At 48.5% G+C, this 23,828-nt stretch overlaps 1 protein-coding gene across 1 annotated transcript; it reads right to left on the bottom strand.

The window, feature by feature from the left end:
- Positions 1 to 1,419: 1,419 nt before the first annotated feature.
- LOC123060896 (receptor-like serine/threonine-protein kinase At1g78530) lies at positions 1,420 to 3,703 on the bottom strand. The gene is made up of 5 exons (XM_044483762.1): positions 3,447 to 3,703; positions 3,218 to 3,363; positions 2,529 to 3,125; positions 2,295 to 2,428; positions 1,420 to 1,818 (listed from the first exon to the last, which is right to left on the bottom strand). Exons 2-5 carry the CDS (start codon positions 3,348 to 3,350, stop codon positions 1,636 to 1,638), a joined length of 1,047 nt encoding a protein of 348 aa, XP_044339697.1. The 5' UTR covers positions 3,351 to 3,363; positions 3,447 to 3,703; the 3' UTR covers positions 1,420 to 1,635.
- Between the last annotated feature and the right edge of the window lie 20,125 nt (positions 3,704 to 23,828).

The following is a 23,828-nucleotide window of genomic DNA, read 5'->3' as shown; positions in this document are numbered from 1 at the left end:
CATCTTCAGGAGAGTGTTCTCTGTCACCAGCCAGCTGGTTTTGTTGATCCCACCCGGCCTGATGATGTCTGCCTGCTATCACGGTCTCTCTATGGTCTGAAACAGGCGCCTCGTGCGTGGTGTCAACGCATTGCAGCATCCCTCACTGCTCTCGGGTTTCGCAGCACCACCTCCAACACGTCGTTATTTGTGCTTCATTGAGCTGATCATGTCACCATGCTTCTTCTGTATGTTGATGATATCGTCATCACTGCTTCTCGCATGGATCTGCTTTGCGACATCATTGGCCACCTTGGTTCTGAGTTTCGGCTGATGGACTTGGGCGTGTTGCACTTCTTCCTCGGCATTAATGTTTGACGTGATGCCTCCGGATTTTTTCTTCATCAGGGACAGTATGCTCTGGATCTATTGGACCATGCTAGCATGACCGACTGCAAGTCTGCTGCGACACCTGCTGAGGCCAAGCCGAAGCTTTCTGCCACTGCTGGACAGCCTGCCACTGACGCCGCTCTCTACGCAGTATTGTTAGTGCTCTTCAGTACCTCACGCTCACCAGACTAGGCATTCAGTTTGCCATGCAACAAGTTTGCTTGCACATGCATTCGCCTCGTGATGTTCATTGGTCTCTGGTCAAGTACATTCTCCGGTATCTTCGCGGCACACCGACTGCGGCCTTCATCTTCGTGCCCCCGCTTCCACTGAGCTCTTTGCCTACAGTGATGCAGACTGGGCTGGCTGTCCTGACACTTGACGTTCCACGTAGGGATACTGTGTCTTCTTCGGCGACTCTCTTGACTCATGGTCCTCTAAGCGGCAGCCAACCGTCTCCCGCTCGAGTGCTGAGGCCGAGTAACGTGCCGTCGTCAATGTTGTCGCTGAGACTTGTTGCCTGTGTCAACTACTTGGTGAACTTCGGGTCGCAATCCCGAAGCTACGGTGGTTTTCTGTGATAATGTTTCGGCCACGTACCTCGCGGCTAATCCGGTGCAGAATAAGCGCACTAAGCACATTGAACTTGATGTTCACTTCGTCCGCGAGAAGGTACAGTTGGGTCAGCTCCGTGTTCTTCATGTACCGACCACCCAACAGTTTACCGATATTATGACCAAAGGTCTTCCAACCGCTGCATTCCAGGAGTTCCGTTCCAGTCTTTGCATCGCCGACGCCGACGCTTTAACTGCAGTGGGTGTTGAACGTGACATATATGTATTTATATACAATTAATCTTTCTATAGTCTCTAGCCTTGTATAGTTAATTTTTTGAGATATGGTAGGATTAGTTGGCTTGCCACGCAAGACATCTCGTGTATACATTGCGATCAACTCCGAGGAATACAATTGAGTTGTATCCCATATCTTTTCTACAATCATGATTCTTACTTGGATGCACTGAACCTATGTCTACCCAGCAGTATTGGATCATAAGTATAAAATTGTTTGTACAAATTCAATTACAAACGCAAACAATAAATTTTGCTTCTTATACAACACCATTGGTAGCGTTTGCCGACAAAAATCTTCTAAATTTTGTGCAGAACCCAGCATGAATTTCGCAAAAGCAACACCTTGGGTGGAAAAATTGTCTGCAACCAATTAAGCACCTAGTTACACATACTGCGCGTTAATTAGCCTGTACTATGCCAGCTTCGCCTGCTCAAGCATCTTGGCGACTTGCACCATGGTTGGCCTATCGCGGGGATCAGACTCCAGGCACTTCTCCGCCACCGTGAACACGAACTTGACTTCCTCCGCCGGAAAAGACGCCAGAGCGCCGTCGACGGCGTGCTCCTCTCTCTTCTCCTCCATGGTTTCCTTGACCTGAAAACAGTAACAGATGAACTGATGTCGGCACTTGACACGGCCGGGGATGCATGCCCAATTAATTCGTCATCTTTACTTCACATCTACAGAAAGGGTACATGTCCATTATCAGACCATACTACTGTTACGTATACTACTGTACTGCGCTAGTAATGTACTCCGTCCTCGTTGATCTTGACACGGAAGATGGGAGTACATTGGGGACCTCGTGGTGACATGGTGACGGCCACAGCCCATCAGTTTTCTGGTGGGTACAACTACAGAGTACAGATTGCTAAGTATTGATAGCTAGCTAGGTTGGTTGGTTATTTGTTATTTCAGCAACATATCCATTGGTCATTGCATATAACGACCATTCTAGAGATTCAAGCCAAATTATTCTACTCAGGGCATCGTATCTTGCACAACCGATCATTCGGAATTTAACCGAGTCAGTGGTGTGAGTACAGGAGGCATGAGAGGTGGATGCTTACCCAGGTCACCAGCCGTGTGCCGTTTTCAAGGAACGATTCGTCTGTCGGCCTCTTCCCCGTGAGGAGCTCAAGCAAGACGACGCCGTAGCTGTACACATCGCCTTTGGTCGTCGCCCTCCCTGTCTCGAAGTACTCTGAAGCAACAAGCACACCACCGATCAGCAAACACACATGCATGATGATGTATCTCAAGGTTAATATACAAATTGAGATTTCGACGGGCAGCCTGCGGACCTGGGGCGAGGTAGCCGAAGGTGCCGGCGACGACGGTGGTGACGTGGCTCTCGTTGGGCTTCATGAGCGTGGCGAGGCCGAAGTCCGACACCCTGGCCTCCATGTTGTGGTCGAGGAGTATGTTGCTGGACTTGATGTCGCGGTGGATGACGTGCGGTATGCAGTCGTGGTGGAGGTAGGACAGCCCCCGCGCCACGCCCAGCGCGATCTTGTACCTCACCGGCCAGTCCAGGAGGGCCTGCTTCTTCTCCTCCTTGCCGTGGAGGATGGTGTCCAGGCTGCCGTTGGGCATGAGCTCGTAGATGAGCAGGTTGAAGTGAGGCGCCGCGTAGTAGCCGCACAGAGGGACGATGTTCCTGTGCTTGATGTCGCCCATGGTGTCCAGCTCCCGCTCGAACCCGCGGTCCATCTCCGCGCTCCCCCTGCTCAGCTTCTTGATGGCGAACGCCGACTTCTCGTCCAGCCGAAGCATGTACACCGTCCCGTACCCCCCGGAGCCGATGATGTCCTTGCTCGACAGCCCCATGATCATCCTCATGAACGCCTTGGGGCTCAGCGACTGCATCGCCGCCGACCGGAAGATCACCAGCTTGCCACCTTAAGAGTGATCCATCGATTTATTTCTTCCCAAAAGAGAAAAAGGAAGAAGGTATCCATGAACTCATTTGGGAGGGAAGAACTCATGTTACCTGTGAGGCTGGTCTCGATGATCCTCTTCTTGCGAGCCCACTTCTTGTAGCACAGGAAGGAGATGAGCATCTTGGATATGATGAACAGAACAGAGCAAACTGTAATGTAGAGCGCTATCAACTTGGTAGACATCTTCCAATTTACCCTGAACAAGAGACAGATGAATCCCTGTAAGATCCTCAGTTCAGCATCAGTCAAGAAAGGAGGAATCCCCAGCTTACTACTTACCGAGAAGAAGGCAACAGAAGCAACCGTATGAGGATCTCTGAGCTTAGGAAGAAACAGAGGCGAACGCTGAATATGTTTTGGAATCGGCGAGTCGGAGGATGCTTTGGATTTGTTGACGATTGTACACATGTGACAATGTGAGCGCAGGGACAGCACAGGTGTCTCGATGAGTGAGCAGCTGGGTGGGGGATCCGGAGAAAAGGTGCATTGGCCAATCAATGGGCCTGGCTGGATCATGTGAATGGCAGACCCAAGCACAACTACTTTTTGATTGATGCCGTGCCAAATCCATATCCCCAATCAATTCTCCCACTGTTTCCCAGTTTATCCCATTCTCTGGTACTGTCAATTCGTTTTCAGTTTTCCCTTTTTCATGCTTGCTAAGACTAACACGGATAGCCATCGTCCGTCTAGTGCTTAATTACTCTTTAGCTACAAAAAATTATCTCTTGGCCCCAGTATAGAATTACTACTTTGCTGCCTTCTAGTAGCACGTAGCTACACCAGTATCTCGATTTACATGCGAAATGTACAATCTACAGGTCAAACTTGAGTGAGCATGGCATGCACTGCTGTCGGCAGCTGGTCCTCGAACACGTACTACGTTCAATCACTAAAGGGCGGTGGGATCACGCACGCACCCGAAAAGTGTAGGTATATTGTTTGGCAGCGTCGGCGAGCCGGCCGGTGCGAAGAAGCACACTCGGTCGCCCTATCTATCTATAATTGGCTCTCCATTTCGTCCTTTTTGCCATGGAGTACGAACTGAAATCGTTGAAATGTGCAAAAAGACGACGTTGTCGCTGTCAGCCTCCGCGAAAATGGGTCCTCGCTGGCTTCTTGCTCAGCCGTGTGGACGATTTGGAGCTGCACGGACACTGTGCCGGCCGCCTCCAGCTTTTTCTAGAATCACGTGTTGTACCTGGACCTGCGTAGAGCTGGCAAACGCGGAACTACGAGACCACATGTCTCGTGCACAGCCAGGTGAATTCTGAACGACAACTAACTGTGCACGGACAGCCAGAGGGGAAATTGCAGCCGTCGAATCCATTGTAAGGGCAAAGCAAATCCAACCCATGACCCCGTTCATTTTATCCGGATTTCGTTCGTTTGAAAATGGCAATGGGCGGCCGAGGTTCATACCGGCCAACAATAAAATTAGTGGCCTACAGAATAGTCATCACTTCACGCCGGCAACAAAATCAGCTGCCGACACATTAGTCAATCTTTAAAATGAACAAGTTTTTTACGCCGGCAACAAAGCCCATGACCGGCACACTAGTCAGCCTTTAAAATGAACAAGTTTTTGACGCCAGCAACAAAGTCAGCGGTCGGCACACTAGTTAGTCTTCAAAATAAACAAGTTTTTATGCCAACAACAAAGCCAGCGGCCGACACACTAGCCAACCCTCAAAATGAACAAGTATTTGGGGCCGGCAACAAAGCCAACGGCCCGCATACTAGCCAGCCTTCAAAATGAACAAGTTTTTTATGCCGGCAACAAAGCCAGCGGCCGGCACACTAGCCAGCCTTCAAAATGAACAAGTTTTTGGCGCTGGCAACAAAGCCAATGGCCGGCACACTAGCCAGCCTTCAAAATGCACGACCATAGTCCACAGCCGAGGCCACTCACCTAGTTCAGGCCGTCTTGAGCGAACATTTTCTTCTACCGGTTCGCGAATCAAGCCTTCCTCTCCGGTGACATGTTGGTCTTGTCGACGCTCATGATCGCGAGCGCCACCTCTTTTGCTCTGGTGTCGGCATTGGTGGCCTCGATCACAAGCTTCTTCAATTGAGCGGCCTCCTCAATGCCAAGCTTCCTCCTCTACACGACCTCCTTCATGTCAAGCTTCTTCGTTTGGATCTCTAGGTATAACTTCATTTGCTCGTCCTTCCCCTTGCTCCTCCTCTCCTCCCTCACTTCCTTTTGACTCATGATGCCTTCCAAAGTTGCTTGCAAGGCCATGGACAACGCATCACGCTTCTCATCGCCCTTGGAGTTGGTCTTGACCCACGGCCTCTTGAGCAAGTATCCCTCCTCAGCCACGGTCGCCTTCCCTCCTTTCTTCTTACGAGCGGCATATTGGTCTTTGAACTTTGGACAATCTTTGAAGAGAGACCAACAGTGCGTGAGAGTAAAGGGCGTGTTCTTGTGCCGGGCCTTGAAGGTTTTCAAAGATTGGAATGCCTACACAATCAAAGATGATGCCGCAATTGTAACATGGAAGGACACAAGATGTATGAAACATGACGATGGCATGTAATGGAAAATAGGAGAGGTTCGTACCAAGTCGCCAACGCCTAGGCCACTCACGGGAAGGGATTGGATGCTCTCAAGCGCCGCACAATACTTGTTGCACTCTTGTTGGATGAACCCCGTCTCTTTTGGATTGAGTTGATACCGTGGGTGCTCGCAAATTGGCAGGGGGCAATGTTCCTCTGCTCATGAAAGGTTTTGCAAACTCTCGTCCAAAAGACGAATCCTTCTTGCTCGGCACCTTTCGTGGGATCTTGGCCTATCTCCATCCAACTCCCGCAAATCAAAGTGTCCTCCTCTTGGGTGTATGACCCCGTGCGAATGCTTTGCCTCCTCGTTTGTGCCTTGGCCCTTTTGGGTGAGCTCGTTGATAAACATCAATGTCTCCTTCGCAATGTTGATATCTTCTTCCTCATTTTCACAATAAAATTCATCATCTTCATGCCATGAGTTTCCATGGTCGTCCATCTCATATTCATCATGGCCACTAAATAGGTCGTCACCATAATGGGCGCGGCCATCCTGGCTTTGGGTCACGTCAGGATCGAAAGCATGACCTTAGCGTCAGCGTTGAAGGCCCCACCCGACCTTCAAAGATGATTTTCTCCATGAAAACGATGTAGTCGGGGTCTGCTACTTCTTGAGCTTGCATTGGTTTTTCCCTTGAAGAGAAAAGGGTGATGCAGCAAAGTAGAGATAAATATTTCCCTTAGTTAAGAACCAAGGTATCAATCCAGTAGGAGAAACACACAAGTCCCCAATATATGCATCTACACAAACAATCAAACACTTGCACCCAACGCGAAAAAGGGGTTGTCAATCCCTTCATGGTCACTTGCAAATGTGAGATCTGATAGAGAAAGATATAAAATATTACTAAAATGTAAAAGTAAATAAATTGCAGCAAGGTATTTTTGGTATATAGATATGAAAATATATGAAGAAAAATAGACCCGGGGGCCATAGGTTTCACTAGAGGCTTCTCTCTTGAAAGAAAATAATATGGTGGGTGAACAAATTACTGTTGAGCAATTGATAGAAAAGCGCAAAGTTATGATGATATCCAAAGAAATGATTATATATATAGGCATCACGTCCGTGTCAAGTAGACCGACTCCTGCCTACATCTACTACTATTACTCCACACATCAACCGCTATCCAGCATGCATCTAGAGTATTAAGTTCATAAAGAATGGAGTAACGCCTTAAGTAAGATGACATGATGTAGAGGGATAAACTCAAGAAATATGATGAAAACCCCATCTTTTTACCCTTGATGGCAACAATACAATATGTGTCTCGCTACCCCTACTTTGTCATTGGGTGAAATCATGCAAGATTGAACCCAAAACTAAGCACCTCTCCCATTGCAAGAAAAACCAATCTAGTTGGCCAAACGAAACCGATAATTCGAAGAGAAATACAAAGATATCAAATCATGCATATAAGAATTCAGAGAAGATTCAACTAATATTCATAGATAAGCTGATCATAAATCTACAATTCATTGGATCTCGACAAACACACCACAAAAGAAGATTACATCGGATAGATCTCCAAGAACATCGAGGAGAACTTGGTATTGAGAAACAAAGAGAGAGAGACGAAGCCATCTAGTTACTAGCTATGGACCCATAGGTCTGTGGTAAACTACTCACGCTTCATCGAAAGGGCAATAGAGTTGATGTAGATGCACTCCATGATCGAATCCCCCCGGCAGGGTCCCGGAAATGGTCCCAAGATGGGATCTCATGGGTACAGAAGGTTACAGCGGCGGAAAAGTATTTTGGTGAATGCTTCAGTTGATAATGGAATATTTGAGGATTTATAGAACTCAGAGGGAGGTCGGTGAACTCCTGAGGGACCCACAAGCCAGGACCCCCCCTAGGGCGCGTCCTGGTGGCTTGTGGAGTCCTCAGGACTCTTCTGACTTGGTCTCCAAGCTCTGTGGGTGTCTTCTGGTCCAAGAAAATGTTGAGAATTGTTGGATGGAAAACAAAAAAAATTCTACGCACACACAATGATCTATCCATGGAGATGCATAGCAACGAGGGGGAGAGTGTGTCTACGTACCCTCCTAGACCATAAGAGGAATCATTTCTTAACGCGGATGATGTAGTCGAACTTCTTCGTGCTTCAACCGATCAAGTACCAAACGCACGACACCTCCGTGTTCTGCACATGTTCAGCTCGGTGACGTCCCTCGCCTTCTTGATCCAGCAAGACGTCGAGGTAGTAGATGAGTTCTGTCAGCACGACGGCATGGTGATGGTGAAGTGATCCTCGCAGGGCTTCGCCTAAGCACTATGAAACTATGACTGTGGGAGTAAACAGTGGAGGGGGGCGCTGCACACGGCTAATAATTGTCTGGGGTGTGCTAGGGGTGCCCCACATATGTATAGGTGGGAGGGAGATCGAGGGGCCAAGGAGGCGCCCAAGTAGGCCGAATCCTACTTGGGGTCTCCCCATGGCCGGCACCCCCCTTCCTTATCTGCCGGAGGGGGAGGAAAGAGGAGGGAGGAGGGAAGGAAGGGGGAGGCCGAATCCCTCCCCTTTCCTTCTACCTTCCCCTCTGGTTCGGCCCATATGGGGGGCGCACCAGCCCCTGGTGGCTGGTGCGTTTCCCCTCTTGGCCCATTAGGCCCATATCTTTTGCCGGGGGTGCCCGAAACCCCTTCCGGTGACCCGATATGTACCCTGTACCCTCTAGAACACTTCCGGTGTCTGAATATTATCGTCCTATATATCAATCTTTACCTCTCGGCCATTTCGAGACTCCTCATCATGTCTGTGATCTCATCCGAGACACCTAACAACATTCGGTCACCAAATCACATAACTCATATAGTACAATATCGTCATCGAACGTTAAGTGTGCGGACCCTACGTGTTCGAGAACTTGTAGACATGACCGAGGCACCTCTCTGGTCAATTACCAATAGCGGAACCTGGATGCCCACATTGGCTCCTACATATTCTACGAAGATCTTTATCAGTCGAGCCGTTATGACAATATACATAATTCCCTTTGTCCGTCGGTATGTTACATGCCCGAGATTCGATCATCGGTAACTTTATACCTAGTCCACTCTCATTACCGGCAAGTCTCTTTACTCGTTCTGTAATACATCACCTCATGACTAACTCCTTAGTCGTTTGCTTGCAAGCTTATGATGTGTATTATTGAGAGGGCCTGGAGATACCTCTCCGATACTCGGAGTGACAAATCCTAATCTCGATCTATGCCAACTCAACAAACAGCTTCGGAGATACCTGTAGAGCATCTTTATGATCAACCAGTTATGTTGTGACATTTGATAGAACACAAGGTATTCCTCCGGTATCCGGGAGTTGCATAATATCATAGTTGAAGGAATATGTATTTGACATGAAGAAAGCAATAGCAATAAAACTGAATGATCATTATGTTAAGCTAACAGATGGGTCTTGTCCATCACATCATTCTCCTCATGATGTGAAGCCATTATCAAATGGCAACTCATGTATATGGTTAGGAAACCTTAACCATCTTTGATCAACGAGCTAGTCTAGTAGAGGCTCACTAGGGACACGGTGTTTGTTTATGTATTCGGACATGTATTAAAGTTTCGATCAATACAATTCTAGCATTAATAATAAACCTTTATTGTGAATAAGGAAATATGAAATAACAACTTTATTATTGCCTCTAGGGCATATTTCTTTCAGTCTCCCACTTGCATTAGAGTCAATAATCTAGTTCACAACACTAATAGTTCACATCGCCATGTGATTAATATTCATAGTTCACATTGCCATGTGATTACATTCATAGTTCACATTGCTATGTGACCAACACCCAAAGGGTTTACTAGAGTCAATAATCTAGTTCACATCGCCATGTGATTAACATCCAAAGAGTACTAAGGTGTGATCATGTTTTGCTTGTGAGAGAGGTTTAGTCAACGAGTCTCCCACATTCAGATCCGTATGTATTTTGTAAATTCCTATGTCTACTATTCTCTGCATGGAGATACTCTAGCTAATTGCTCCCACTTTCAATATGTATCCATATCGGGACTCAGAGTCATCCGGATCGGTGTCAAAGCTTGCATCGACGTAACTCTTTACGACGAACTCTTTATCACCTCCATAACCAACAAACATTTCCTTAGTCCTCTTTAGGTACCTAAGGATAATTTTGACTGCTGTCCAGTGATGTACTCCTGGATCACTATTGTACCCCCTTGCCAAACTCATGGTAAGGCACACAACAGGTCTGGTACATAGTATGGCATACTTTATAGAACCTATGGCTGAGGCATAGGGAACGACTTTCATTCTCTCTCTATATTCTGTCGTGGTCGTGTTTTGAGTCTTACTCAACTTCACACCTTGTAACACTCTCAAGAACCTTTCATTGACTGATCCATGTTGAACTTCTTCAAAACTTTATCAAGGTATGTTGAGGGAGTCCTGGATTAGGGGGTGTCCGGATAGCTGGACTATACCTTCGGCCGGACTCCTGGACTATGAAGATACAAGATTGAAGACTTCATCCCGTGTCCGGAAGGGACTTTCCTTGGCGTGGAAGGCAAGCTTGGCGATACGGATATGTAGATCTCCTACCATTGTAACCGACTCTGTGTAACCCTAGCCCTCTCCGGTGTCTATATAAACCGGAGGGTCTTAGTCCGTAGGACGAACAACAATCATACCATAGGCTAGCTTCTAGGGTTTAGCCTCTCTGATCTCGTGGTAGATCTACTCGTGTACTACCCATATCATCAATATTAATCAAGCAGGACGTAGGGTTTTACCTCCATCGAGAGGGCCCGAACCTGGGTAAAAACATCGTGTCCACGGTCTCCTGTTACCATCCGCCTAGATGCACAGGTCGGGACCCCCTACCTGAGATCCGCCGGTTTTGACACCGACATTGGTGCTTTCATTGAGAGTTCCTCTGTGTCATCACTTTTAGGCCCGATGGCTTCTCCGATCATCAACAGCGATGCGATCCAAGGTGAGACCTTTCTCCCCGGATAGATCTTCGTATTCGGCGGCTTTGCACTGCGGGCCAATCCGCTTGGTCATCTGGAGCAGATCAAAAGCTACGCCCCCGGCCATCAGAACAGATTTGGAAGTTTGAGCTACATAGCCGACCTCCGCAGAGACTTGATCTTCGACGGATTCGAGCCGCAGCCGAGCGCGCCGCACTGTCATGATGGGCATGATCTAGCTCTGCCGCCGAACAGTGCCCTGGAGGCCGCACCCGCATCAGCTCCGACCCTTAATTCGGAGCCAACTGCACCAATCGAGGATGGGTGGTTGGACACCGCCTCGGGGGCTGCAATCTCTACGGTGATCGAGCCGAACACCAGCCCTATTCTCTGCGAAGCCTGTGACTCCAAGGAGCCGTACTCCTCTCCAGACTCCGAGCCCTCCGCGCCCCTACCGATCGGACCCGATTGGGCGCCGATCATGGAGTTCACCGCCACGGACATCTTTCAGCACTCGCCCTTCGGCGATATTCTGAATTCACTAAAGTCTCTCTCTTTATCAGGAGAGCCCTGACCGGACTATGGTCAGCAAGGTTGGGATGCGGATGATGAAGAAATTCAAAGCCCACCCACCACCCACTTCGTAGCCACTGTCGATGATTTAACCGACATGCTCGACTTCGACTCCGAAGACATCGACGGTATGGACGCCGATGTAGGAGACAATCAAGAACCAGCGCCTATAGGGCACTGGAAAGCCACCTCGTCGTATGATATATACATGATGGACACCCCAAAAGAAGGCAATGGCGATGGAACAACGGAGGATGACCCCTCCAAGAAACAGCCTAAGCGCCGGCGTCAGCGGCGCCGCTCTAAATCCTGCCAAAGCAAAAATGGTGATTCCGGCACGGGAGATAATAACACCCCGGATAGTGCCGAAGACAACCACCTCTAGCAAGATTCAACACAGGAGGATGGAGAAGCCAGCCCTCATGAGAGAGCGGCAGACAGAGAGGTCGAGGATGATAATTATATGCCTCCCTCCGAAGACGAGGCAAGCCTCGACGACGACGAATTTGTCGTGCTGGAGGATCCCGTCGAACAAGAGCATTTCAAACGCAGGCTTATGGCCACGGCGAGCATCCTCAAGAAAAAACAGCAACAGCTTAGAGGTGATCAAGATTTGCTAGCCGACAGATGGACTGAAGTCCTTGCGGCCGAAGAGTATGAACTCGAATGGCCCTCCAAGAGCTACCCAAAGCGCAGGTTGCTACCCCGATTAGAGGATGAAGCACCTAAACCTACATCACCAGCGCATGATGCGGCTGATCGGCCACCCCGTGGCCGCGACAGAGAGGCCTCTCGGCCCTCCACTCCAGCCGCACCCCGGCGCTGATCAAAAAATACCAAGGCACGGGAAAACGCGCCAGACCTGCGAGATATATTGGAGGACAAGGCAAGGCAAACAAGATCGATCTATGCATCGTGTGGGCGCCCCATGGCACGAGACGATAATCGTCACTCTGGATATAGTAAATCCGGCCGGGCCGAACATAGTAGACAAAGCTCGTTTGAGCTGCGTCATGATATAGCCCAATACAGAGGCGCCGCACACCCACTATGCTTCACAGATGAAGTAATGGATCATAAAATCCCCGAGGGTTTCAAACCCGTGAACATCGAATCATACGATGGCACAACAGATCCTGCGGTATGGATCAAGGACTATCTCCTTCATATCCACATGGCCCGCGGTGATGACCTACACGCCATCAAATACCTCCCACTCAAGCTTAAAGGACCATCTCGGCATTGGCTTAACGGCTTGCCAGCAGAATCAATTGGTTGTTGGGAGGACCTGGAAACGACATTCCTCGACAATTTCCAGGGCACTTATGTGCGACCACCAAACGCTGATGACCTTAGCCACATAATTCAGCAGCCAGAGGAATCAACCAGACAATTCTGGACACGGTTCCTAACCAAGAAAAATCAAATTGTCGACTGTCCGGACGTAGAGGCCCTAGCAGCCTTCAAGCATAACATCCGCAATGAGTGGCTTGCACGGCACCTAGGACAGGAAAAGCCGAAATCTATGGCAGCCCTCACGACACTTATGACCCGCTTTTGCGCGGGAGAAGACAGCTGGCTAGCCCGCAGCAATAACATGACCAAGAGCCCTGGTAATTCGGATACCAAGGACAACAGTGGCAGGTCGCGTTGCAACAAGCAAAAGCACCGCATTAATGGCGCAATGCTGAGGATACGACAGTTAATGCCAGATTCAGAGGCTCTAAACCCGGTCAGCAGAAAAAGCCATTCAAAAGAAATACTCCGGGCCCGTCCAGTTTGGACCGAATACTCGACCGCTGATGCCAGATACATGGCACCCCCGAAAAACCAGCCAATCACACCAACAGGGATTGTTGGGTGTTCAAGCAGGCAGGCAAGTTAAATGCCGAAAGCAGAGACAAGGGGCTGCATAGCGATGACGAGGAGGAGCCCCGGCCGCCGAACAACAGTGGACAGAAAAGTTTCCCCCCACAAGTGCGGACGGTGAACATGATATACGCAACCCACGTCCCCAAGAGGGAGCGGAAGCGTGTGCTAAGGGACGTATACGCGATGGAGCTAGTCGCCCCAAAGTTCAACCCATGGTCTTCCTGCCCGATCACTTTTGATCGAAGGGACCATCCCACTAGCATCCGTCATGGCGGATTCGCCGCATTGGTTCTAGGCCCAATTATTGACGGATTTCACCTCACTAGAGTCCTTATGGACGGCGGCAGCAGCCTGAACCTGCTGTACCAGGATACAGTGCGGAAAATGGGCATCGATCCCTCGAGGATTAAACCCACTAAAACGACCTTTAAAGGCGTCATACCAGGTGTAGAGGCCAACTGTACCGGCTCAATTACACTTGAAGTGGTCTTCGGATCTCTGGATAATTTTCGAAGCGAGGAGTTAATCTTCGACATAGTCCCGTTCCGCAGTGGCTATCACGCACTGCTCGGGCGAACCGCATTTGCCAAGTTTAATGCGGTGCCGCACTACGCATACCTCAAGCTCAAGATGCCAGGCCCTCGAGGAGTCATCACGGTCAATGGAAACATCGAACGCTCTCTCCGAACGGAGGAGCATACGGCGGCTATCGCAGCGGAAGTACAAAACAGCCTCTCAAGGCAATTCTCTAGTCCGGCCATTAAACGTTTGGACACCTTCAAGCACGCCCGGAGTAACCTACAACAAGACCGCCTGGCACGTTCCGAGCAAGCGTAGCAATGCGGCCCCAACCCCAGCCCTCGCGAACTTGTGAAACCAGTGTTGCGCGTACATAACTACGCTCTGGAAATACCATGGGCACAGGGGGAGGGGCACCATCACAACACGCCCGAAACGCGGCTTAAACCGCACTAGGGGCTGCCGATTTCTTAATTTTCTCTTATTTTCAGGACTCCATTCTTCAGAAGGCTTGTCCGGCAGTACAATTGCCGCACAAATGATACAACCAGGGAAGCAGAAAGCTATGCCGCACTATGGAACTCTAAGGTGGTCTCTATAATGAGCAGTATACCTGTTTCACATACCATTCCGCAGCTCGCCCCTGGAAAGGACATGTTAAATAGTCCCATCTTTTGCCTATTGCACTATTTGTATCGTTCTGCTTTGATCACAGCTTTTTTAAATAAACAATGCATAGCTTCCGTCTATTATTGCATTACTCTTTTTTACGAATATATGTTCATTAATGACATGTTGCACCCGTACACTTTGGTACGGCTAATACGCCAGGGTCTTAAGTACCCCACAATACGGTGTGAGAAGTCCGAACACTTTCACAAGTGCGGCACCCCGAACTTATAGCATTATATGCATCGGCTCTGAATCATGTCTTGGGTCAATAGTTGGGTTTGCCCGGCTCCTATGTTTTGGTACCTTACGTTCCGTTATATCGGCTAAGGTAGCAGTAGGAGAACTACTGCGATTGTGCCCCAGTTGAGCTGGGCTAAGCACCTCAATAGAGAAAGCTAAAACTAACGGTCATGATGAGGCGAGAGCTGGTCGCTGTTCAATAGGTTTTCGAGTCCCTAAAGACTTATGCCGCTTAGAGTGAGGAGTCGGCTTTGTCCGGCCTAGGCGTGGATAGCGCCCCGAACTCGGTCTTCCGAACACTAGGGGCTTCGCCGAAATTTAAAATTATAGAATTCTATGGCTAAGTGAGAGTGTTCAAGCATTATAGTCCGATTTTCTTGTTCGTTGTGTTGAGCACCTCCCTCGAAGGACCCAAGAATGGGAAAAAGAGCGCTCATGTTTATCCCGAACACCCCAGCACTCGTGGCATGGGGGCAGAAGCCGACGACTCACCATCTCTCAAATTTGATAAACAGCCGCATAGAAGGTAATATTTTAAATTCAAAAGCGTTGCTTAGCTCATATGAACAAGTTTTCAACGTACAGGATCACAAATGCGAGTTTACTCAAAAGTTACATCTTTGGAGCATTCATCCGCTATAAGGCGGGCACCCTTCAGGACGCCCTCATAATACGCTTCTGGGACGCGATGCTCCTTGCCCGGCGGCGGCCCGTCCTTCACCAGCTTCTCCGCATCCATCTTGCCCCAGTACACTTTAGCACGAGCAAGCGCCCTACGGGCACCTTCGATGCAGACGGAGCGCTTGATTACTTCAAGCCGTGGACATGCATCCACCAGCCGCCTCACCAGCCCGAAGTAGCTCCCAGGCAGAGCCTCTCCAGGACAAAGCCGAACTATGAGGCCCTTTATGGCCTGTTCGGCCACCTTGTGGAGCTCGACCATTTGCTTCAGCTGGTCGCTCAAAGGCACAAGGTGTCCGGCCTCAGCATACTAAGACCAGAACACCTTCTCCGTCGAGCTCCCCTCCTCGGCTCGATAGTAGGTGGCGGCCTCAGACGCACTGCGGGGCAAATCAGCGAATGCTCCTGGAGAGCTCCGGACTCGGGTAAGTAACAAGTAATTCACTTTCACGTGCTTGCTTTGCATAATGAATGCCTTACCCGCCGCTATCTTCTTCATCGCTTCAATTTCTTGGAGGGCTTTCTGGGCTTCAGCCTTGGCAGACTTCGCGCTTTCGAGGGCTGCCGCAAGCTCGGACGCTTGCGTCTTTGAGTCAAGCTCCAAACTCTCGTGTTTTTTCACGAGATCCTGGAGCTCTTTCTGCACCTCCTCCACCCACGCCTCCTGCTTCCCTCTCTCTGTGCGCTCCGTGGCCGCTCTGTTTTCGGCCTCGGACATTTCTCAAGGGTTGCCACCTCGGTCATGGCCCCTATAATAGCACGTTGATCCTGTCATTTTTTGCAACCACATCTTCTCTATATACTTGCGCAAGGTATTACTTACCTTCCTTCTCCTCGAGTTGCCTCTTGGCATGGCCGAGCTCGTTCTCAGACCGCGCGAGGTTTTGCTTCAGCGTATCCACCTCCGCAGTCAGTGCGGCAGAGGCCAGCAGCGAAGCCTGCATACGCATATTGACTTGATTATGTTAGACTCTTGCGAATGTTATTAGATCCTCTATTCGGCTTTTCTTTCCGAACGCCGAACAGAGCATCAGGGGCTACTGTCTATGCGGTAATATTTTTACATATTCTTTACTTACCTCAAAGCCTGTTAGAAGGCTGGCACAGGCTTCAGTAAGTCCGCTCTTGGCGGACTGAACCTTCTTGATCACCGCACTCATAATAGTGTGGTGCTCCTCGTCGATGGAGGCGCCGTTAAGCACCTCCAGCAAATTGTCCGGTGCCTCCGGTTGGACGGAGGTCACCGACTCGGTAGGCTTGCTCCTCTTGGAAGGAGGCTGCCTACCAGAGTCCGGAACCGTTGAAGGTTCCGGCGCGGTGTCCGGCTCAAGGCCGGACTCGGAGCCCTTGGGGGTTTTATCCCCTTTATGCCTGGAGTCCGGGAGGTCGCCTTGCGGTGCCTCCAGGACCACCTCCTCCTGGCTTGGAACCTGTTGGGACGCCACCTCGGTGTCATCCGTAGGGTGGGGGGAGGTAGCCGTCGGAAGCGAATTCACATCCGACGGATCTAGGGAGCCGCTCGACGACTTGTCGAGCCCGGCCTTGGGCGGACTGCATAGTCATATTCGACGTAAGGAGGAGCTGTGCAAGAAAGGAACACTATGAATTGCTCTGGTGTCCGAATACTTATGATCTCGCCAGGGGCTTGGCCATATGCGGCCACTCCTCTTCACCGTCATCGGTGTTGGTGGAGTAGTCCGGAGGAAGGGTCTTCCCCTTGTTGGACCCTTCGGCCTCCCCAGTTGGGGCGGCCTTCCTTTTCTTCCCTCCCCCCGTTGGAGGGGGATAAGTCTCTTCTTCCTCCTCCTCGTCTTCACGGGAGGAGTGCGTCTTGGAGTCGTCGGATGATGAATCCGACACCTCCAGGCGTCGGGCACTCTTTCGAGTCCCCGTGGCCTTCTTCTTGGCCTTCTTCTTCGGCACCACATAGGGTGCCGGAACCAGCAACTTCGCCAAGCGAGCGTCCACTGGGCCTTCGGGCAAAGGAGCCGGACAGTTGATCTGTCCAGACGTCTCCTGCCAATCCTGTCAAAGGTAAGGGAGCTTAGATCTCGCATGGAGTCAAACTATGAAAAACTAATACCCTATAAAAGGTAAAAACAGCTTACCGCACTAGCGTGACGCTGCCTGCTGAATCCGCGATCCTCGGTAGCGGATGCGGGGGCCTCGGCGCCCTTGAAAAGCACCTTCCAAGCATCTCCGTACATCGTGTCGAAGAGCCTGCTTAGAGTTCGGTGTTGCGCTGGGTCGAACTCCCATAGGTTGAAAGCCCGTTCTTGACACGGGAGGATCCAGCGGATGAGCATAACCTGGACTACGTTGACAAGTTTGAGCTTCTTGTCCACCAGGGTTTGGATGCATTTTTGGATTCCGGTCAGCTCTCCTTTTTTACCCCATGACAGGCCCGTCTATTTCCAGGAGGTGAGCCGCGTAGGGGGTCCGGATCGGAACTCGGGGGCTGCGACCCATTCAGGGTCGCACGGCTCGGTGATGTAAATACACCCCGATTGCCACCCCTTTAGGGTCTCCACGAAGGAGCCCTCGAGCCATAGGACGTTGGGCATCTTGCCCACCATGGCGCCTCCGCACTCCACCTGGGTGCCGCGCACCACCTTCGGCTTGACATTGAAAGTCTTGATCCATAGGCCGAAATGGGGGCGGATGCAGAGGAAAGCCTCGCACACGACGATAAACGCCGAGATGTTGAGGACAAAGTTCAGGGTCAGATCATGGAAATCCAGGCCATAGTAGAACATGAGCCCCCGGAAAAATGGGTGGAGAGGGAAGCCCAGTCCACGGAGGAAATGGGGGAGGAACACCACCCTCTCATGGGGCCTAGGGGTGGGGATGAGCTGCCCCTCTTCGGGAAACCGGTGCGCAATGTCGTTAGACAAGTATCCGGCCTTCCTCAGTTTTTTGATATGTCCCTCCATGACGGAGGAGACCATCCACTTGCCTCCCGTTCTGGACATGGCTGGAGAAGGTTGAGGTGGGGTGTGCGGACTTGGGCGCTGGAGCTCGAGTGTGCGGAAATGGATAGGCAAAGGAGGAAGAAGGCGTGGATGAAAAGGTGGATCCTCATCCCCTTATATGGGCGGACGCGACTATGCGTCCCCACCAGCCTGGTAAAACTCGCTTATCTCCCGAGCGCCGTAATCAATGGCGCGGTTGGGTTACCCACGCCCGTATTGATGAGAATCCCGGAATAAGGGGACACGATCTCTGCTTTGACAAGACGTGCCAAGGAAACCGCCTCGCTAAATGCGCTGAGGTGGGACAGTAAAACGATTCGAATAAAGACCTGGCCGTGGTATGATGTCACGCTACAGGATACGTCAGCAGATTAGATTTGTGTAAATATTATTCTCTCTATGGCAATATGTGGAAACTTATTTTGCAGAGCCGGACACTATCCTTGTGTTCGAAAACCTTCTATGAAGTACTTGGAGGAGGAACCTGCCTTGCAATGCCGAAGACAATCTGCGCGCCGGACTCATCGTCATTGAAGCCTGGTTCAGGGGCTACTGAGGGAGTCCTGGATTAGGGGGTGTCCGGATAGCCAGACTATACCTTCGGCTGGACTCCTGGACTATGAAGATAAAAGATTGAAGACTTCGTCCCATGTCCGGAAGGGACTTTACTTGGCGTGGAAGGCAAGCTTGGCGATACGGATATGTAGATCTCCTACCATTGTAACCGACTCTGGGTAACCCTATCCCTCTCCGGTGTCTATATAAACCGAAGGGTTTTAGTCCGTAGGACGAACAACAATCATACCATAGGCTAGCTTCTAGGGTTTAGCCTCTCTGATCTCGTGGTAGATCTACTCTTGTACTACCCATATCATCAATATTAATCAAGCAGGACGTAGGGTTTTACCTCCATCGAGAGGGCCCGAACCTGGGTAAAAACATCGTGTCCCCGGTCTCCTGTTACCATCCGCCTAGATGCACAGTTCGGGACCCCCTACCCGAGATCCGCCGGTTTTGACACCGACATATGTGCTTTGTGAAATTCCTATCAAGCGTCTTCTGGTCCAAAAAATCTACAAAAAGTTTCGCTCCATTTGGACTCCATTTGGTATTGATTTCCTGTGATGTAAAAAACATGAAAAAACCGCAACTGGCACTGGGCACTGTGCCAATAGGTTAGTAGCAAAAAATGATATAAAATGATTGTAAAACATCCAATAATGATAATATAACAACATGGAACAATAAAAAATTATAGATATGTTTGAGACGTATCAGCATCCCCAAGCTTAATTCCTGCTCGTCCTCGAGTAGGCAAATGATAAGAACATAATTTTTGATGTGGAATGCTGCCTAACATGTTCATCTCATATTCTTTTCTTTGTAGCATGGACATTTGGACTTTTATATGGTTCAAAGCAATAGTCTAGTTTTGACATGAGGACTTCAATACTCGAGCATATCAACCAGCAACCATGTCTTTCAAAATATCAACACTAAAGAAAGTTATCCCTAGCCCATTATGCTCAATCATTGATCCATTCATGAAACACACTCGCATATTAGCTACACCCAATACTCAAGTACGATCATAGTGCCCCTTAGTTAGTGCTTTATAAGATAAAATGGAGACTCAAATAAAAATAAAAATTGCATAAAGTAAAACAAAGGCCCTTCGCAGAGGGAAGTAGGGATTTGTAGAGGTGCCAGAGCTCAAAGCGAAAAAGATAGAGATACAACATTTTGGGAGGCATGCTTTTCCTGTCAACGAAAATGACCGAGTAGTTCCCAATACTTTCCATGCTAGATGTTGTTGGGACATGTAGCATGCAATTTCAAAAAAAAATCCTATGCTCACGCAAGATCTATCTAGGAGATGCGTAGCAATTAGAGGGGGAGTGTGTCCATGTACCCTCGTAGACCGAAAGCGGAAGCATTTTACAGCATGGTTGATGTAGTCGAACTTCTTCTCGTTTCGACAGATCAAGCACCGAAAGTATGGCACCTCCGAGTTCTGCACACGTTCAGCTCGATGACGTCCCTTGAACACTTGATCCAGTAGAGTGTCGAGGAAGTAGATGAGTTCCGTCAGCACAACGGCGTGGTGATGGTGATGGGAAGTGATCCGCATAGGGCTTCGCCTAAGCACTACAAAGATATGACCGGAGGTGTAATCTGTGGAGGGAGGCGCCGCACGCGGCTAACATATGTTGGTGTGTGTTCTAGCGGTGCCCCCCCACATATATATAGGTTGGAGGGGAGGAGAGGCAGCCAAGGGGGCGCCCCAAGTAGGAGGAATCCTACTTGCGCACCTCCCAATTCGGACTTCCCCCTTCCATAAGTTCTCGAGGGGGAAGGAAGGAGGAGGGAGGAGGGAAGGAAGGGGGGAGGCCGAATCCCTCCCCTTCCTTCTCTCTTCCCCTCTTTCCTTCTCCTCTGGCGTGGCCCATATCAGGGGCGTAGAAGCCCCTGGTGGCTGCTACATTTCCCCTCTTGGCCCATTAGGTCCATATCTTTTGCCGGGGGTGCCCGAAACCCCTACCGGTGACCCGATATGTACCTGGTACCCTCCGGAACACTTTCGGTGTCCGAATACTATCGTCCTATATATCAATCTTTACCTCTCGTCCATTTCGAGACTCCTCGTCATGTCCGTGATCTCATCCGGGACACCTAACAATATTCGGTCACCAAATCACATAACTCATATAATACAAAATCATCATCGAACGTTAAGCGTGCGGACCCTACGGGTTCGAAAACTATGTAGACATGATCGAGACACCTCTCCGGTTAATAACTAATAGAGGAACCTGGATGCTCATATTGGTTCCTACATATTCTACGAAGATCTTTATCGGTCGAACCGTTATGACAACATACGTTATTCCCTTTGTCATCAGTATGTTACTTGCCCGAGATTCGATCGTCGGTATCTTCATACCTAGTTCAATCTCGTTACCGACAAGTCTGTTTACTCATTTCGTAATACATCATCCCACAACTAACTTATTAGTCACATTACTTGCAAGGCTTCTTATGATGTGTATTACCGAGAGGGCCAAGAGATACCTCTGCGGTACTCGGCGTGACAAATCCTAATCTCGATATTTGCCAACCCAACAAACACCTTCAGAGATACTTGTAGAGCATCTTTATAATCACCCAGTTACGTTGTGACATTTGATAGCATACAAGGTATACCTCCGGTATCCGGGAGTTTCATAATGTCATAGTCGAAGGAATATGTATTTGACATGAAGAAAGCAATAGCAATAAAAATGAATGATCAATATGCTAAGCTAATGGATGGGTCTTGTCCATCACATCATTCTCCTAATGATGTGATCCCGTTCATCAAATGACAACAAATGTCTATGGTTAGGAAACTTAACCATCTTTGATTAATGAGCTAGTCTAGAAGAGGCTTACTAGGGACACGGTGTTTTTTCTATGTATCCACACATGTATCAAGTTTCTGGTTAATACAATTCTAGCATGAAGAATAAAAATTTATCATCATATAAGGAAATATAAAATAACAACTGTATTATTGCCTCTAGGGCATATTTTCTTTAGTCTCCCACTTGCCCTAGAGTCAATAATCTAGTTCAGATCACCATGTGATTTAACACCAATAGTTCACATCTTTATGTGACTAACACCCATAGTTCACATTGCCATGTGACCAACACCCAAAGGGTTTACTAGAGTCAATAATCTAGTTCACATCACTATGTTATTAACACCCAAAGAGTATTAATGTGTGATCATGTTTTGCTTGTGAGTGAAGTTTAGTCAACGGGTCTGCCACATTCAGATCCGTATGTATTTTTACAAATTTCTATGTCTACAATGCTCTGCATGGAGCTACTCTAGCTAATTGCTCCCACATTCAATACGTATCTAGATTGAGACTTAGAGTCATCTAGTCTAGATCAGTGTCAAAGCTTGCATCGATGTAACTCTTTACGACGAACTCTTTATCACGTCCATAACTGAGAAACATTTCCTTAGTCCTCTTTAAGGTAATTAAGGATAATTTTGATCACTGTCTAGTGATCTACTCCTGGATCACTATTTTACCCCCTTGCCAAACTCATAGCAAGGTACACAATATGTCTGGTACAAAGCATGGCATACTTTATAGAACCTATGGCTGAGGCATAGGGAATGACTTTGATTCTCTCTCTATCTTCTGCCGTGGTCGGGCTTTGAGTCTTACTCAACTTCACACCTTGCAACACAGGCAAGAACCCATTCTTTGAATGATCCATTTTGAACTTCTTCAAAATCTTGTCAAGGTATGTGATTTTTGAAAGTCTTATTAAGCGTCTCGATCTATCCCTATAGATCTTGATGCTCAATATATAAGTAGCTTCACCAAGGTCTTCCATTGAAAAAAATTCTTATTCAAGTATCCTTTTATGCTATCCAGAAATTTTATATCATTTCCAATCAACAATATGTCATCCACATATAATATTAGAAATGCTACAGAGCTCCCACTCACTTTCTTGTAAATACAGGCTTCATCGTAAATCTGTATAAAATCATATGCTTTGATCATCTCATCAAAGCGTATATTACAACTCCGAGATTCTTGCACCTGTCCATAGATGGATTGCTGGAGCTTGCACACTTTGTTAGCACCTCTTGAATGAAAAAGCTTCTAGTTGCATCATATACAACTTTTCTTTGAGATATCCAATAAGGAATGCAGTTTATGACATCCATTTGCCAGATTTCATAATGTAGCAATTGCTAACATGATTCGGACGGACTTAAGCATCGCTACGGGTGAGAAAGTCTCATCGTAGTTAACTCCTTGAACTTGTCAAAAAACTTTTGCGACAAGTCGAGCTTTCTGGACAAGTAACATTACCATCAACGCCAGTCTTCCTATTGAAGATCCATTTAATCTCTATGGCTCATTGATCATATAGAAAGTCAACCAAAGACCACACTTTGTTCTCATGCATGGATCCTATCTCAGATTTCATGGCCTCAAGCCATTTATCAGAATCTGGGCTCATCATCTCTTCTTCATAGTTTGTAGGTTCGTCATGGTCTAGTAACATGACTTCCAGAATAGGATTACCGTACCACTCTGGTGTGGAACGTGCTCTGGCTGACCTACGAGGTTCGGTAGTAACTTGATCTGAAGTTTCATCATCATTATCATTAGCTTCCTCTCTAGTTGGTGTAGGCATCACAGGAAACGGTTTTCTGTGATGAGCTACTTTACAATTCGAGAGAAGGTACAATTACCTCATCAAGTTCTACTTCCCTCCCACTCACTTCTTTCGAGAGAAACTCCTTCTCTAGGAAGGATTCATTCTTAGCAACAAAGATCTTGCCTTCGGATTTGTGGTAGAATGTGTACCCAACAATTTCTTTTGGGTATCCTATGAAGACGCACTTCTCCGATTTGGGTTCGAGCTTATCAGGCTGAAGCTTTTTCACATAAGCATCGCAATCCCAAACTTTAAGAAACGACAACTTAGGTTTCTTGCCAAACTGCAGTTCATACGATATCGTCTCAACGGATTTAGATGGTGCCCTATTTAACGTGAATGCAACTGTCTCTAATGCATAACCCCAAAACAATAGTGG

The sequence above is a fragment of the Triticum aestivum genome, chromosome 3A, assembly GCF_018294505.1.
Source record: "Triticum aestivum cultivar Chinese Spring chromosome 3A, IWGSC CS RefSeq v2.1, whole genome shotgun sequence".
NCBI classification, from domain to species: Eukaryota; Viridiplantae; Streptophyta; class Magnoliopsida; order Poales; family Poaceae; genus Triticum; species Triticum aestivum.
Note: the sequence above shows the minus strand (reverse complement) of the source record. Positions and strands in the feature narration are given on the sequence as shown.